Source organism: Malus sylvestris, chromosome 10 (genome assembly GCF_916048215.2).
Source record: "Malus sylvestris chromosome 10, drMalSylv7.2, whole genome shotgun sequence".
NCBI classification, from domain to species: Eukaryota; Viridiplantae; Streptophyta; class Magnoliopsida; order Rosales; family Rosaceae; genus Malus; species Malus sylvestris.
In genome coordinates, this window is record NC_062269.1 from 38,323,953 (window position 1) to 38,338,317 (window position 14,365).

General features: G+C 40.8%; 1 protein-coding gene and 2 pseudogenes across 1 annotated transcript; 2 read left to right on the forward strand and 1 right to left on the reverse strand.

Annotated features, from left to right (window-relative positions):
- Positions 1–475: 475 nt before the first annotated feature.
- LOC126584542 (cyclic nucleotide-gated ion channel 1-like) lies at positions 476–2,087 on the forward strand (annotated as a pseudogene).
- Positions 2,088–3,862: 1,775 nt separating this feature from the next.
- On the forward strand, positions 3,863–6,539 carry LOC126584543 ((R)-mandelonitrile lyase 2-like; annotated as a pseudogene).
- LOC126585432 (peroxisome biogenesis protein 7) lies at positions 6,049–7,666 on the reverse strand. The gene is made up of 2 exons (XM_050249864.1): positions 6,571–7,666; positions 6,049–6,305 (listed from the first exon to the last, which is right to left on the reverse strand). Exon 1 carries the CDS (start codon positions 7,547–7,549, stop codon positions 6,575–6,577), a length of 975 nt encoding a protein of 324 aa, XP_050105821.1. The 5' UTR covers positions 7,550–7,666; the 3' UTR covers positions 6,049–6,305; positions 6,571–6,574.
- Between the last annotated feature and the right edge of the window lie 6,699 nt (positions 7,667–14,365).

Here is a 14,365-nt window from a genome sequence, read left to right on the forward strand (position 1 = left end):
GGTGACCCATTGGGAAGTTCTCATGTGAGTTCACATAAACAAAACCGTGAGGGCGTAGGCGGGGCCCAAAACGGACAATATCGTGCTACGATCGTGGAGTGGGCTCAGGATGTGGTAGACATCCGGTCGGGATGTGTCAGATTGGTATTATAGCCAATCCCTGGCCGGAAGTATGCCGACGAGGACGTCGAGCCCCTAAGGGGGTGGATTGTAACATCTCACATCGCCCAGGGAAGAGGATTATGTAAGCCTTATATGTATATTCTCATCCCTACCTAGCACGAGGCCTTTTGAGAGCTCACTGACTTCGGGTTTCATCGGAACTCCGAAGTTAAGCGAGTAGCGCACGAGAGCAATCCTATGATGGGTGATCCACTGAGAAGTTCTCGTGTGAGTTCCCAGAAACAAAACCGTAAGGGCGTAGTCGGGGCCCAAAGCGGACAATATCGTGCTACGGTCGTGGAGTGGGCTCGGGATGTGGTGGACTCCGGACCGGGATGTGTCAATGTATCATGTAAAGAACTCAATACTCTCCTACAACCTAGATTGGAATAGGAATTGATAAATATCTCTTGTTGACATGGATTTTTAAGGTGGATTCAATCTCTTTCTTTACATCATTGCTAGTCATGTAAGTCTTGTTCATATATATATGAATTAATCATATCACAACAAAAGATAGCTCAAATCATGTGCGATTATTAACTCACTACTCATTGGTCTTTTAGGTAATCGGAGGTTTTTGGTACTTTTTAGCTATGCAAAGAGAGAGTCAACTTGCTGGCAACTTGCTTGACAAAGTCATCAAAATGGACGTAAACCTAGTACTTTTTACTGCAACGATTGTTTGTTCCAATTAAAATCACAGCCCTAAATGATTTGTGCCCTATTAATCCGTCAGATACAAAGGTTTCCGATTTTGGGATATTTCTTGATGCTTTTCAGTCTGATACGGCGGAGTCAACAGACTTTCCGTGAAAGCTTTTGCATTGTTTCTGGTAGGGACTTAAAAATCTAAGGTTTGTAATGGATAGGGCAACATCAACAAAGAATTTTCGTTGTCGGTTATTGAAGATCTTCTTACTTATAGGATCTGCGCGCATTGAAATTAATTTTACTTCAGATATTACTTCGTATCTGATCGATGTGATTTTTGCATGCAGTTCTCTCGGATCTAACCTCGAGACCAATAGCTACGCATTGGAAAATCTGTTTGCCGTTTTTTATTTCTTTATTTGGCTTGCTACTATTTCTATTTTACCTCAGTGGAAATTTGCAGCAGGTTGGTGACCAATAACATCTTGGAATCCTAACCTTCATTCCTGGTTTTGATATTTCAGGATTTAATGAACTGCTGACCTTACTGCATGTGCACTAGATATGGACGCACAGGGTAACTAAACCATCAGCGAAGAGGAAAGTTCTACGCCAAAATGGAATCGAAAGAGTGAGAGAGCCAATGCTGGTTATCTGAAAATGGCATTCCCTAAGCATATGAAGAAGGTGATGATGCAAAAACTACAAATACATGTTGAAAAAGAAAAAAAACATCGATGTTAATTACCATGAAGAGTATTATCTCTATTGTTTCTGTGGGAGATGTTATTCGTCAGCAAGGCATTGTATGGAGCTTACGGATCTAGTAATAATAATAACAATAATAATACTGGAAGCACTCAAGAAAGGTGATTCTACGGAGAAGAACTTGTAAATTGGGTCAGAATTGGGCTTCTTCACTGGCTTACCAATCTCGACCATGTTTGTCAAGTCCCGCACAAAAGTTGATGTCTTTGTTCTAATGGTTTACAACTTGAAAACTATAGTCTCCCAAAACTGGTCGCATTTTTGTCAAGGTCACTCCGCCCTCTGAGGAGCAGCAACTAGCTAGCAGCTTCTTCCGTTCAAAAAAGTTGGCGCTGCCATCATGAAGGAAGGTACGGACTGTGCATCTTGCCCAGCTGAGAGAAATGGGGAGTAAAATGATAACTAATGAAGTACCTCTTCTAGGTCACTTCAAGTAGTGCGGATGATATGTCATTTCATATGAACACTACAAACGTTCTTTTCCAAAGTTGAGGAAGAGGAAAAGTATTATCTATTATCATTTCCCTTAGAAACATGTTTATTCAGTAAAACAGCAGAAGCCAGTGAAAGGTAATCACTAAAGATGGCCTTTTTTAGAAACCTTTTTCATCAATTCATGAGCTTTAAGTGTGAAGCCTATTTAGAGTAAAAGATGTATGTCAACAAGCTTACAACTAATTAACTATGCATATGTAGTGCATCTATCCTAAAGAGATATTTAACCCTTTTTTTTTCACAACAAATTTACAGGAAGGAGATTTGAACATGAGTGTAAGGGAATGATATTGTCCTGACCAACTCACCTAACCCAAATATCGCACTGCTGCCCAAACAACATTTGCGATATCTGACCTTTAAAAGTCCAAGCTTTCACCACAATAATACTCAGAACTATTCAAATAAACTTGTAAATAATTGAAATGCACTTACTAGCTAGCTAATGAAATAAATGATTTTGAAACACACCGCGACTGCCTTGGTCCTTGACACCAGTCACAACTCCATTCTTCCACCAATACAAAGCAGAAGGAGCATCACATGACTTCACTACCCCCCCCCCCCCCCCCCCCCCCCCCGGGGGGGCATTTGCATCTTCTTAGACTAGGAAGTCTTCCTGAACTCCACATTGCTCATATCAGCAAACCCATTCAACCCAACCTGGATAGTTCCGGAGCTTGCTCTGCTTTAAAGTTTTTCCGTTTATTTTGTGGATTAAACCACGAAATTTGCAGCCTTAAGATTATTGGGTAGTTCTGTTTTGTAAAATAACTAATGGGTTGCCTTGGATTCTATCTGGGTTGGCCTGATTTTTTCAGATAAAGTGTTGGGTCTGCTAAAGTTGGTATTGTAGATCGTTACTGGTGCATAGGTGGCACTAAGAAGCTTTTGATTGGTGATTAAAGGTTGGAGCTTTACTCCAATCTGGTAAGTCTCCTCTGAAATGCAATTCCTAGCATATTCATATCTAGTGAGAAATTCATTGACAGACTCCGTCTACAACCCAACAAGAAATTCTCTTCGTTTGAAATTGCAATTTCTACACAAAGGGTTCTCTCTGCTAAGTCTCTGACGTTCCCCGTGTCAGTGATCTTTCCCCTTCCTGATATCATTTGGAAAAAAAAAAATTAAAAAATCAGCAATGTCCTTATGCGAGCTTTTCTCTCCTCTTATGAGTCTTTCTCACCATCGTGTGAGTGGTCTTTGGTAGATGCAATGGTAGCCAACTTCCATCTATCGTGGAGGGTTGGTTGTTCACCCTCGTTGCACACCCAATCCAACTGTGTATGGAGTAGTTGTGATTAGTGCCTATTTTCAAATGCACGTTGGAAGTGTATTCCTCAATTATGGATGTAGCTTTACATGTATTCAAACTCTATTTGATTTGTATTACCAACTTATTACTTCTCCTTTATCCTAAGTAGTTGAGTCGACATAGGATTCTTACATTTGGCTCATCATCCAAATGCATAATGCATTTAGGAAAGTGGCCACTGAAGAACTAGGAAAATCAGCAATATTAGTGGAGGATGAATTACACCATAATATCGTACGTTTTACAAATTTTGTTTCGTCAGCATTCCAACTAGGGAGTGGACATCCCCCGCAGGCCTCATTGAAAAAAATTAGTGGTTTTCTAATTGCTCTGCAACTTCTGAGTGGACGATGCTGACTTTTTATTAATGGCCTAATTTTGTTGTGTATATATACATAATCGATCTGGTTTTGAGTTGTATAGAGTAAAACATACGTAAGTCCATCTGGTTTTGAAAACATGCAGATGCAGGAATCATCAATGTGAGCTATACTACTGGTGTTACTCCTCTTTGTTCTTCATCTTCAATCAGGGGTTCACTCGCTAGCCCCTCCTCATGCTCACGGTAAATTACTCCGGCGATGTTAGAAAACCAAGAGTGAATAGATTTTAGTTTACTTCATGTATTTATACTTACGAAAATCTTCATCTCTTCACATTATGCAGATTTTGGTTACTTGAAATTTGTGTACAATGCTACTGATCTTCCGTTAGGAGAAAAATACGACTACATCGTAGTTGGAGGGGGCACATCAGGGTGTCCATTGGCAGCAACTTTATCTGCAAAATACTCAGTGCTCGTTCTAGAAAGGGGCAGCCTTCCTACAGCATATCCGAACCTATTGAATCAAGATGGGTTTCTATACAATCTCTACCAAGAAGATGATGGAAATACACCGGTTCAAGGGATCATGTCTGAAGATGTCATTCCTACCGAAAGAGGCAGGATCCTCGGGGGCACGAGCATGATCAACGCCGGTGTCCATGCTCGAGCTAACATATCATTCTATAATGAGTCAGGAATTGAATGGGACATGGATTTGGTTAATAAGACATATAAGTGGGTTGAAAACACTATTGTGGGTAGGCCAAATAATTCGGTCGGTGGTTGGCAATCTGTTGCGCAAAAAGCATTTTTGGAGGCTGGTGGATATGATCCAAACAATGGATTCGTTTTAGATCACATAGAAGGAACTAGATTTACAGGTTCAAACTTTTGACAATAATGGAACGAGACATGCAGCTGATGAACTGCTTAATAAAGGAGACCCAAACAACTTGCAAGTTGCAGTTCATGCCACAGTAGAGAAGATCATCTTCTCAACGTTGTCTAAGAAATCAACAAGTATGTTACATTTGTATTATTTTAAAAGGGACACCAAAATTAATATTTATTATCTTAAAACATTAACAAAGAGAGTGTAGGGTTAGACACTCCAAGTGCAAATACAATTTCTCTATATTCGTTCGAGTATTGATTATAAGCTTTTCTTTGATGCAGATTTGTCAGCTACAGGAGTTATATATAGGGATTCTAATGGAAGGTCTCATCGGGCACTTGTACACGATAAAGGAGAAATCATATTAAGTTCTGGGACAATTGCGTCTCCTCAACTTCTTTTACTTAGTGGTATTGGCCCAAAGTCTTACCTATCATCTCTTAAAATCCCAGTTGTTCTTGATCTTCCCGATGTTGGGCAGTTTATGTATGACAACCATCGCAATTTCATTAACATTTTGACCCCAAATGATCCATTGGAGCCCTCTATTGTGACAAGTCTAGCCATTACAAACAATTTCTACCAATGTTCTATCTCGCTCCCGCCATATACGACTCCGGCTTACAGCCTTTTTCCTAGTTCTTCTTATCCCCTTCCAAATTCGACTTTTGCTCACTTTCTTAGCAAAGTTCCAGGACCTTTGTCTCATGGTTCTCTCATGCTGAATTCATCTTTTGATGTCACAATCCCTCCAAATGTCAAATTCAACTACTTTTCAGATTCGACGGACCTTGCTAATTGTGTAGCCGGTATGAAAAGTATAGGCAATGTTTTAAGGACAGAAACTTCAAAACCATATAAAGTATGGCAAACGGAGGGTAGAGAAGGTTTCGAGTATTTGGGACAACCCTTGCCAAACAACCGTACAGATGATGCATCCTTCGAGAAATTCTGTAAAGATACAGTGGCATCGTATTGGCATTGCCACGGCGGATGCCTTGTTGGGAAGGTGGTTGATGGCGGTTTGCGTGTTAAGGGAATCAACGCATTACGTGTTGTTGATTCGTCCACATTCCCTCCGCACCGGGGAGACACCCTCAGGGCTTCTATTTGATGTTGGGCAGGTATATGTGTTTTTGTGCGTGTGTGATATACTTACTAGCAACCACTATAATTCTTAGTAACTATGTTGTTGAATGGCAGGTATATGTGTTTGGGTTAAAACTTACACTTTGGGCTCAAAAGGGAGTTGGCCCAAAAAGAAAAGAGAGGCCCGAAGTCTAGCCCAAGCCCAAGCCCAGAAGGCAGAAAAGGGCTTTCTCGACTAGGTGCAGATCATTTGCACCACTTGCTTACCTACCCAAAGACCAAGTGGTATAGACCAACTAGCGAATCAGCCCAAAATTACTTTACAGTGGCAGTACAAGTAAATAGTTGATGAGTCACTATCTTTCAAACTGCATTCGAGCAAGATTACTGCTACAGGAAGCCAAGCCAAAGTGTCTATAAAAGAAGAAAGAGAAATCAACAGCTCCAACTTCAAGCAACAAACAAACTCTAAGCTGATAGTGTCAACAATGTACTTGCATACCAAATCGGAAATATCAGATCATAAAAAGCATGGAGGACGGCAAGGCTCTGACCTGCAATCCGCTACGAGTACCAATCGCAATGTCTATCACTTGCATCTTGCACAACAAACCACAAAATCATATCACAAACACTAAACCACAACAGGTGATTATCCGATAATAGCGAAAACCGCAATCAAGAATGCAATGCAGGTAAAGATTGGTGGGTCTGCATTTTATCAAGCAAACATAAAGCTTCTTGCTTTATTAAATCTTCTATACAAGTTCAAGGATGATTCAGTAACAGCATTGCAGCAATCACAAAATTCACAATTTCGAAAACTATCATAGCCAAAATCGACCATCAGAAATCGAAAACTACCCTTTTACGGCGCTCTAGGATCGGTCCCGTGCTGCCAAACATACACAAGCTCATCCCAACCAGTACTGGCCAGAAGCCCCTCCACCAACACGCTCATATCCACGCCCACCGCGAACTCCGTGTGGTGGTCGTACCGCGCCACCAGCGCATCCTCCACCATGTAATCCCATAAGCAAACCGACATGTCGTACGAGCACGACATGATCAAGCTCTGCCTGTGCGGCGAGAATTTCACCTTCCTCACGGCGTAGCCGTGGCCGTTGAGCACTGAGATCGGAACCCTTATGCTCCTCACGTCCCAGACTTTGATCGACTTGTCGACGGACGCCGTGGCGATACAGCAGTCGTCGTACTTGTTCCAATCGCACGCGAGGATCTCGAGCTCATGCGCGGGGATGATCATGGTGGATCCAGGCTCTCGCACGTCCCACACGCGCAGAGTGCAGTCGCCGGAGGCGGAGGCGAATACATCGGCGTGGCGGGGGTTCCATACGGCGGAGTAGACGCAGTATGCGTGTTCCTTGAAGGTTCGAACCGAGGCAGGGCGGTCAACGGTCCAGAGCTTGACGGTGTCGTCCCAGGAGGAGGTGAGGAAGGAGTCACGGCGCGTGGGGTTGTAATCGGCGGAGCTGACCTCGCGCGTGTGCTCGTGGAGGGAGCGAAGGGGATTGGAGGCCGGGGGCAGAGCGGTATCGTAAATCTTGACGGATCCGTCGGCGATGGCGGCGACTAGGAGGGAATCGTGGGACTCAGACCATGCGACGTCGTATACGCCGTCGGCGGTGTCGTAGGAGACGAGCTCGGTGATTGGTTGGCGGGGTACGCCGGGGCCCAGAGGGGCGGGAGAGAGGTCGATGACGTGGAGGCGGCCGTTGCCGAGGATGCCGAAGTTTTGAGAGGTGGCGACGGCGAGCCGGGACTCGTAGAAGGGGCTGAACTTGACGGAGTAACCGTTGAACGGAGTTTTGAACACCGGCATTGTTTAGTCCGCGTTTGGCTTTCGATTTTGGGGGTTTCGGAGGCTGACGAGTCCTTCGGATTATTTGGCGTTATTTTTTTTTTTTTTTTTTTTTTGGCGTTTACTTTTTATGTAGTCATCTTCTTGGAATATGGAAAGTTTGTGAAAAATAAGAAAGAAATAAGGTCTCGTTTAGCAGTTCGGACTGTATTGACTATTTCTGTCGGATAGGATAAATAGTCATCGGATAGTACTGACTAAATTAATCGGGCGTTTGGTGCAGTATCAGATTAATGACCGTATTATTTATACTGTGTTTGGTATTATACCGGATAAGAGAAATCAAACTTAAAAAAAAATTAAAAAAAAATTGAAATCATCTTTTTTTTTTCGCAAATCTCTCTGCACCCCCAAACTCCCTCCCTCTCTCGCAGTCGCAGATCTCTCTGCACCCCCCCCCCCCCCCCAAAACCCAGTTTGATGATTACTGGAAAAGAAAAAGAATAGAAAAAAACAAAGTTGTCAAATGCAGGAAGAACCCAGCAGCCACAAAGTTGTCCCAAATCTCTCCGTCCCACCCCCAAATCGCCCAAATCCATCAACAAAATCAGGGAACAATTAAGCTAAAAACTCATAAAACATCTCCAGTCCTATAATTCTCTACAATTCCTAGAGAAACCCAATTCGAAAAGTTAGCGTTTTGCAGCTCGAGTTCTGAGAATTCTGCATAACGAAAGAGTTGGGTTGCTGGGAGCGGCGGAGGAGATGTGGAGGTTCGGGGGTCGGTGTTATTGGGGAAGGAATGAGCGGCGGAGCAATGGGGGGACGAAGTGAGCCAGGAGAGTGCTGCGAGAGAGAGGGGGACGAAGTGAGCGAGAGAGAGGGAGGACGAAGTGAGCGAGAGAGATGACCCGACTAAATTATACCGAGGTTTTGGTTGGGATAAATAAGCGGGTGGGAGGAGTATAAAATGAGTGGGCCCGGATTAAATAATCCGGTGCTTATTTAATACAAAGTTCACCAAACATCTGTTTCGTACTATTAATACTATCCGGTGGTCTTATACGGCATGCCAAACGAGGCCTAAAAGTTCACGCATCTTTTTTTGTAAGTATAAATTACATATTGCCCATTAAATTTCGTCTAATTTTACATTCATAAGCTTTTTAATTTTGGGAATTTTAACAAAAAAATTTCCATTACTGTTTACTTTAATAAAAAATCATATTTTTACACTAAAAAGTCAATCTTAGTATTATTATATCGTTAAAACATAAAATTTTCAAATCATTTTCATCAATATTCCCCCTTAGTGTAAACTCCAGAACGCAGCATATAAACAAGAAGCCCCAAGACTCGTTATCAGTGGAGGCCTCCTGACGAGTCCTTCTGATTATTTGGCATTATTTTTTTTTTCTTTTGGCGTTTACTTTTTTATGTAGTCATCTTCTTGGAATGTGGAAAGTTCGTGAAAAATAAGAAAGTGTTGTAGTCCTATTGAAATAGGAATATGATTGTGTAAATTCTAGTAGATATGATAATGTATCTTATATTCTTATTAGGAGTAGATTATCTATTAAATGTTGTAATCCTAAAAGGAAATGTTTTTACCTATCCTACTACTATAAATAAAGGCACAATGGAGTGGAATAACACACACCCACAATTACACGTCTCTCTCTTCTTCTCTCTATGCCGCACCTTCTCTCTCTATATGGCCTCCATAATTGTTCAATAAATTATACCTACAACACGTTATCAGCATGCTCTTCACGCTGCGCTAAAGAGAGTTTATTCTTTAATCAGGGGAGTATTACATTTTAATAATTCTTTTTGTGATTAATTTATTGTTTTGAATTGATCTACATGCTATTGATTCAATTTAAATTTTTTTTGTGTCGAACGTGATACAACACATTGGAGATGCAATTCCAGCTTTCTGCGAACGATCTTCTACAAATTCAAAGGCTTTTATTCTTTTCTGCCAATCAGGTACGTTTAAAATAAAGTAAAATATTTGAAACGACCTTGAAGCATGAAAACATTCCACATGATGCATGAACCCCCCTATGTTTATATTTTCCTTCTAATAAATATATATTGTATATGTTCATATATTTGTCAATATAAATATTTGTTTCATACATCGCACAATTAAATTTTGTGAGTCAAATTATATAAAATAAATTAGAAGCAAATTTGGGTTTCCTAAACCCTAAGGGATTTGAAAAAAAAAAGAAAAAAAAAAGGGGATTTGGGCATGGTGCGGCACACCCACCACACCATCACTGTGCATACTGATAACAGGTCTCGGCCTGGGATCCCAATGGATAGGCATGCAACCCTTTGTCCTTGCACCGTGGCTCGTAACCACGCAACCAGCCCAGGCTCACAACCTTCATTCAAGCCCAACTAGTTAGGTGTTTCCCATGGCATGCACCACCCTAAAAGGCTGGGCCTTTTTCCCGTAACCCAAACCCGCATGCCAGCTTTCGCTGGACCTGCCCGTGCCACCCCGTAAGACTTTGAGCTTGTTCCATCTCTAGACCCATGGCCTACAGCCACCCCACGGGCTGCTCTAGTAGCCACTCGAGCTTTTTGCTCACTGCACCAAGCCCAATTATTTTTAGGGCTCTATTTTCGATCTAATAATATTATTTTAATATTAGTTAGCTTCTACAATCGACCTCATATGACCCGATTTATTGAATTAATTAAAAGTGACTTGCAGTCCATTAATCTGATAATGAATCTAAAATTATTAACCTGAAGATCACTTTTGGACATTAATGATTCAATAATTTATTTTTATACTTTGAACCGTTGACATACTTTCATAGTCCCGAAGCACTCACACTTGAGTTCCTGAAGCAACCCAAATCCACTACACTTAGTTGTATATTGCATTCTGTGTTCTTGCAGGAACCTCTCTTTTATGAACTAAACGTTCATAAACTAAATTGAACTTGTAGTTTCAAATTTAGTGCCTTTGAAACCCAAAGATTTCATAAAACAATACACCCATGAAAACCCGACGTTTTTCATGAAAACCATGTCTTGGAACTTGAATCTTCTAACTTTAATGCTTATGGATGATTCATTCCTATAATACCAATCACAATCTTGTTCCCTCCATTCAATGGATTGTCGTACTGTAACAAGTTCGATTTTCCTGATTTAAACGTTTCTAATAGAAACCATTCAATGTGGGGTACAAGAAGTGAATCTCCACTTGACTATCAAGAAGCTGATAACCATTGAAGTCAATAATGGCATAGAAAAGCTGAATAAGCCTCAACCATGATCTTCATTTAAAGACTTCTGCTCAAATCATTACAAATGGAAATAGTTCTCGATCGAGGATTCCATGGCTCTTTGGCTCGCTCTTACGGACTATCTAATCATGAAAGACATTGCCTGAAGTACACCATGATTATGTCCATGAATGAGTACAATTATGAAGTTTATAAATCCAATCGAATATTGACTAGAGAATATTTTTCTTGTTCTTCCATGTTTCTAACTCGCCCCTGAAGCAGTAGTGTTGAAAGCGGAAGTTATCAAATTCTCGAATCTGATTACTACCACAAACGTGAGAGAAATGTATGGACCCAGTTCGGCTGGAGTCTACCGAATAGCTCGACCTAGTTCGGTTAAAGCCTATCGAATGGTGATGAACTGCTTCAGCAGGGATACACCGAATGGCATATTCTCCCACAATACAATTTCAAGTTTGTTTTTACAACATATGGTATAATCAGGGCCAGCTAAGGTGTGACATCATGCCCGAAGCATCATCATTGGTACCTAAGACCTAAAACTTCAAGAATAAGGGAAAATATTCCCGAACCTTAACCCTGCAGAATCTATTTTCGTCTCGATGGAATATACTATTGGTTATGCACCTATTCGTGCCCCTACCAATGTTGTTAAAGAGTACCATTCTAGTAGTCAATATGTGAGACTAATTTTGCTTCACCGAACATCGTTGGAAGAGCATAATTTTGACATGGATGACCTTATTGGCTGAATCCCCTTAGTAAACCATTTACTTTGTGAACATTTTTCCATGTTCTTTGATAGTTTGGTGTTTGTTTTACTTATAGATAATTTTATTGATATTGTCCTCGAATATGAGTTAATTGAATCATGTTTCTTAATACATGTGACCGATTAAATTCAACACGTGAGTTAGTTGTCTGGATGAATGTGTACTACGCACATTAACTTTACTCATAAATCACATCTCTAACAACGATTTCAGGTCTATCCAACCTGATTAAGAGCTTGGCACACTCCTCGTTGTATGAATGGTACTGAATCACCATTTAAGGGACCTTAAATTCTCCCTAACGTTGAGTTTTTAAGAATATTCGAGATGACAATGATCATAAATGAACCACTGAAGAAAATAGAGTGAAATATCTTTGCACCACCTCCAAAAATGAGCCTGAAGCTTTGATTTATGGTCAATGTGTTGTCTCCCAACTGAGAACACACCACATGTGGCAGGTCTGAAGCTGGGTGATTGAGCAGTTTACTTATTTTGGCACGACCTTTTGGGACACTTAGGTCGAACAATAATACTACGATGTATCTCCTTACCTGAAGTAAGGATCTTGTGCATACAAGCACATTTTGCCAAAGCCCGCTCATTTGGGAAATTGATTTCTATATCCTTCCTTGCAAAGATACGACACGACTCTCTTTTCACAATGGATTCAAAGGAATATATGTGGACTAATCCAACAAAAAATGCGGACCATATAAATACTTATGGTTTTGGTTGATGAATCGACAAACTGGTCACATGTTTGTCCACACACATTACTGCTAAACCCCTTGGCCGATTAAGGGTTCACCACCCTACTTATCCCTTAAAGTCCGGGAGACTGGATAATACCGGAAAGTTTATATCGACAGTTTTTGATAAAGTATTGCATGTATTTTGGGTTTATAATTGAACATTGAATTCTCATGTTCACCCCAAATATCCTTGCCTAATGATCATAAAACGCAATTTAAATGATCGCCCGAATTTCGGTAAACGTACCAAGTTTTCGGTTTCTGCCTAGGTCTATGCAATCCTTGTACGCAGTTATGTTGGTCTACCTTGAGGCCCATTGCCACCCAACCTATATGACATTACAGTTGGTTAGTGGGTACGAACCTGACGATTTTCGTATTTACGCATTTGGGTGAGCATTCTATGTGCCAAGTTGTGCTGCTGCAACGTACCACCATGGGTCCTCAAAGAAAGATGTGAATCTTTTTCGATTATGATTCTCTTTCAAACTAGCTCTCTTCGAGCCCTTGCATGCGATCTCTTTACTGCTCATTTGCGGGTTGTCACTTTAATGAGACAATCTTCCTGCGGGGAGATAATAACGTCAACGTTCCTGTAGAATGACATGAATTTGCATGGACGTTGGCCATTATGTCTCATCTCGATCCCCATACCGCACAAGTGTAATAAGTAAGTGCGATGAATTCTAGCTTTCAGAATGTTGCTCCAGACGCATTCCTCTGATCTAGCTAAAGAGACGAGATCATATACCAGCTGCAAACATGTCTACAAGGATAGACGTACTTAACGGACATCGAGTCAACATCCTTGGAGAGTGTGTTGCCCCTGTTGGACGGTTTGGATGCTCCTGTTGGACAATCCAGTACACCAGCAGATAACCAATCAATTTTTCTTGGTCTTGAGCACGACAGATCATTCGGTTCGTAGGATTCACTTCTCTAGAAGAGGAAGGCACGACACAAAATAAATCTATACTTGATCGCTATCTCAAATCATTTCCATTGCATGAGATTAATCCGGATTTTTCCCGAGACTTAAAGTTCTTGGTCCAGTATACTAGTTTGGATCAAAAAATGGAATTGAAATGAGATTATCATCGATGATGTTTTCACTTATATGGTAGCTACCGACATAAATGAAAGGCGACGATATCGAACCGTGTTCCGTTGATTAAGTGACAACGTTGAACTGATTGGACAACTAAAGTTACAATCCAGGTCAAATTCATTACCAAAGTGTGTTTAGACCTGTCGTTCCTACACTGCCCAAGGTAACCTTATTGTGTTACAAATGGGAAATGAAGCATTATGAGATGAATGAAATAATGCGATATGATGCACACCTTACAGCTCAAGGTTTCTCTCAAAACGTCATGTGATTGATAGCAGCATTATGAAATATGGTTAGTGTTTTCTCCATAGGGATATAGATATGGAGATTTACATGTAAGTTCCCGAAGAATTACATGAACTAGTTCAAATAGTTCCAAGCCACGGAACACCCTCTTAACTCATTTTGAGGCGTTCACTTATGGATTGAAAAATCCGACAGATGTGGTATGCATGTCTAAGTGATTATTTGATCAGTCATGGATATGAATTATGCCTTTGCGTGTTAAACTATGAAGTCTTATTCCAAATTGCTAAAGTTACAGTTTATGTCGTTAACACGAATCTTACTAAGACTCCGGAAGAGCTTGAGAAAACTGCCTCGCACCTGAAGATGGAATTTGAGATGAATGATCTTAGGAAAATTCATTTATGTCGTGACCTGAAGCATTGTTCTAACAGTATTTTGGTTTACCAGTCGAACTATACCCTAAAGGTGTCACTTTTGAGTATACCTTTGATCGTCCATACGTTATATGCAAATGAGACCCTTGAAGAGGTTATGGAATCCGAAATTCCATATCTAAAGTTCAAATTTGCGTTTTGTTGTACTTAGTTCATTGTATTTAGACAAGACGTCTCATTTGCTGTTGATCTTGGTAAAGATGCAGTACCGCGCCGACACGCAACCACTAAATTTGT

What these genes read in the sequence shown, in the direction of transcription:
- LOC126585432 (XM_050249864.1), bottom strand. Translation starts at nt 7,549, where the DNA reads ATGCCGGTGTTCAAAACTCCGTTCAACGGTTACTCCGTCAAGTTCAGC.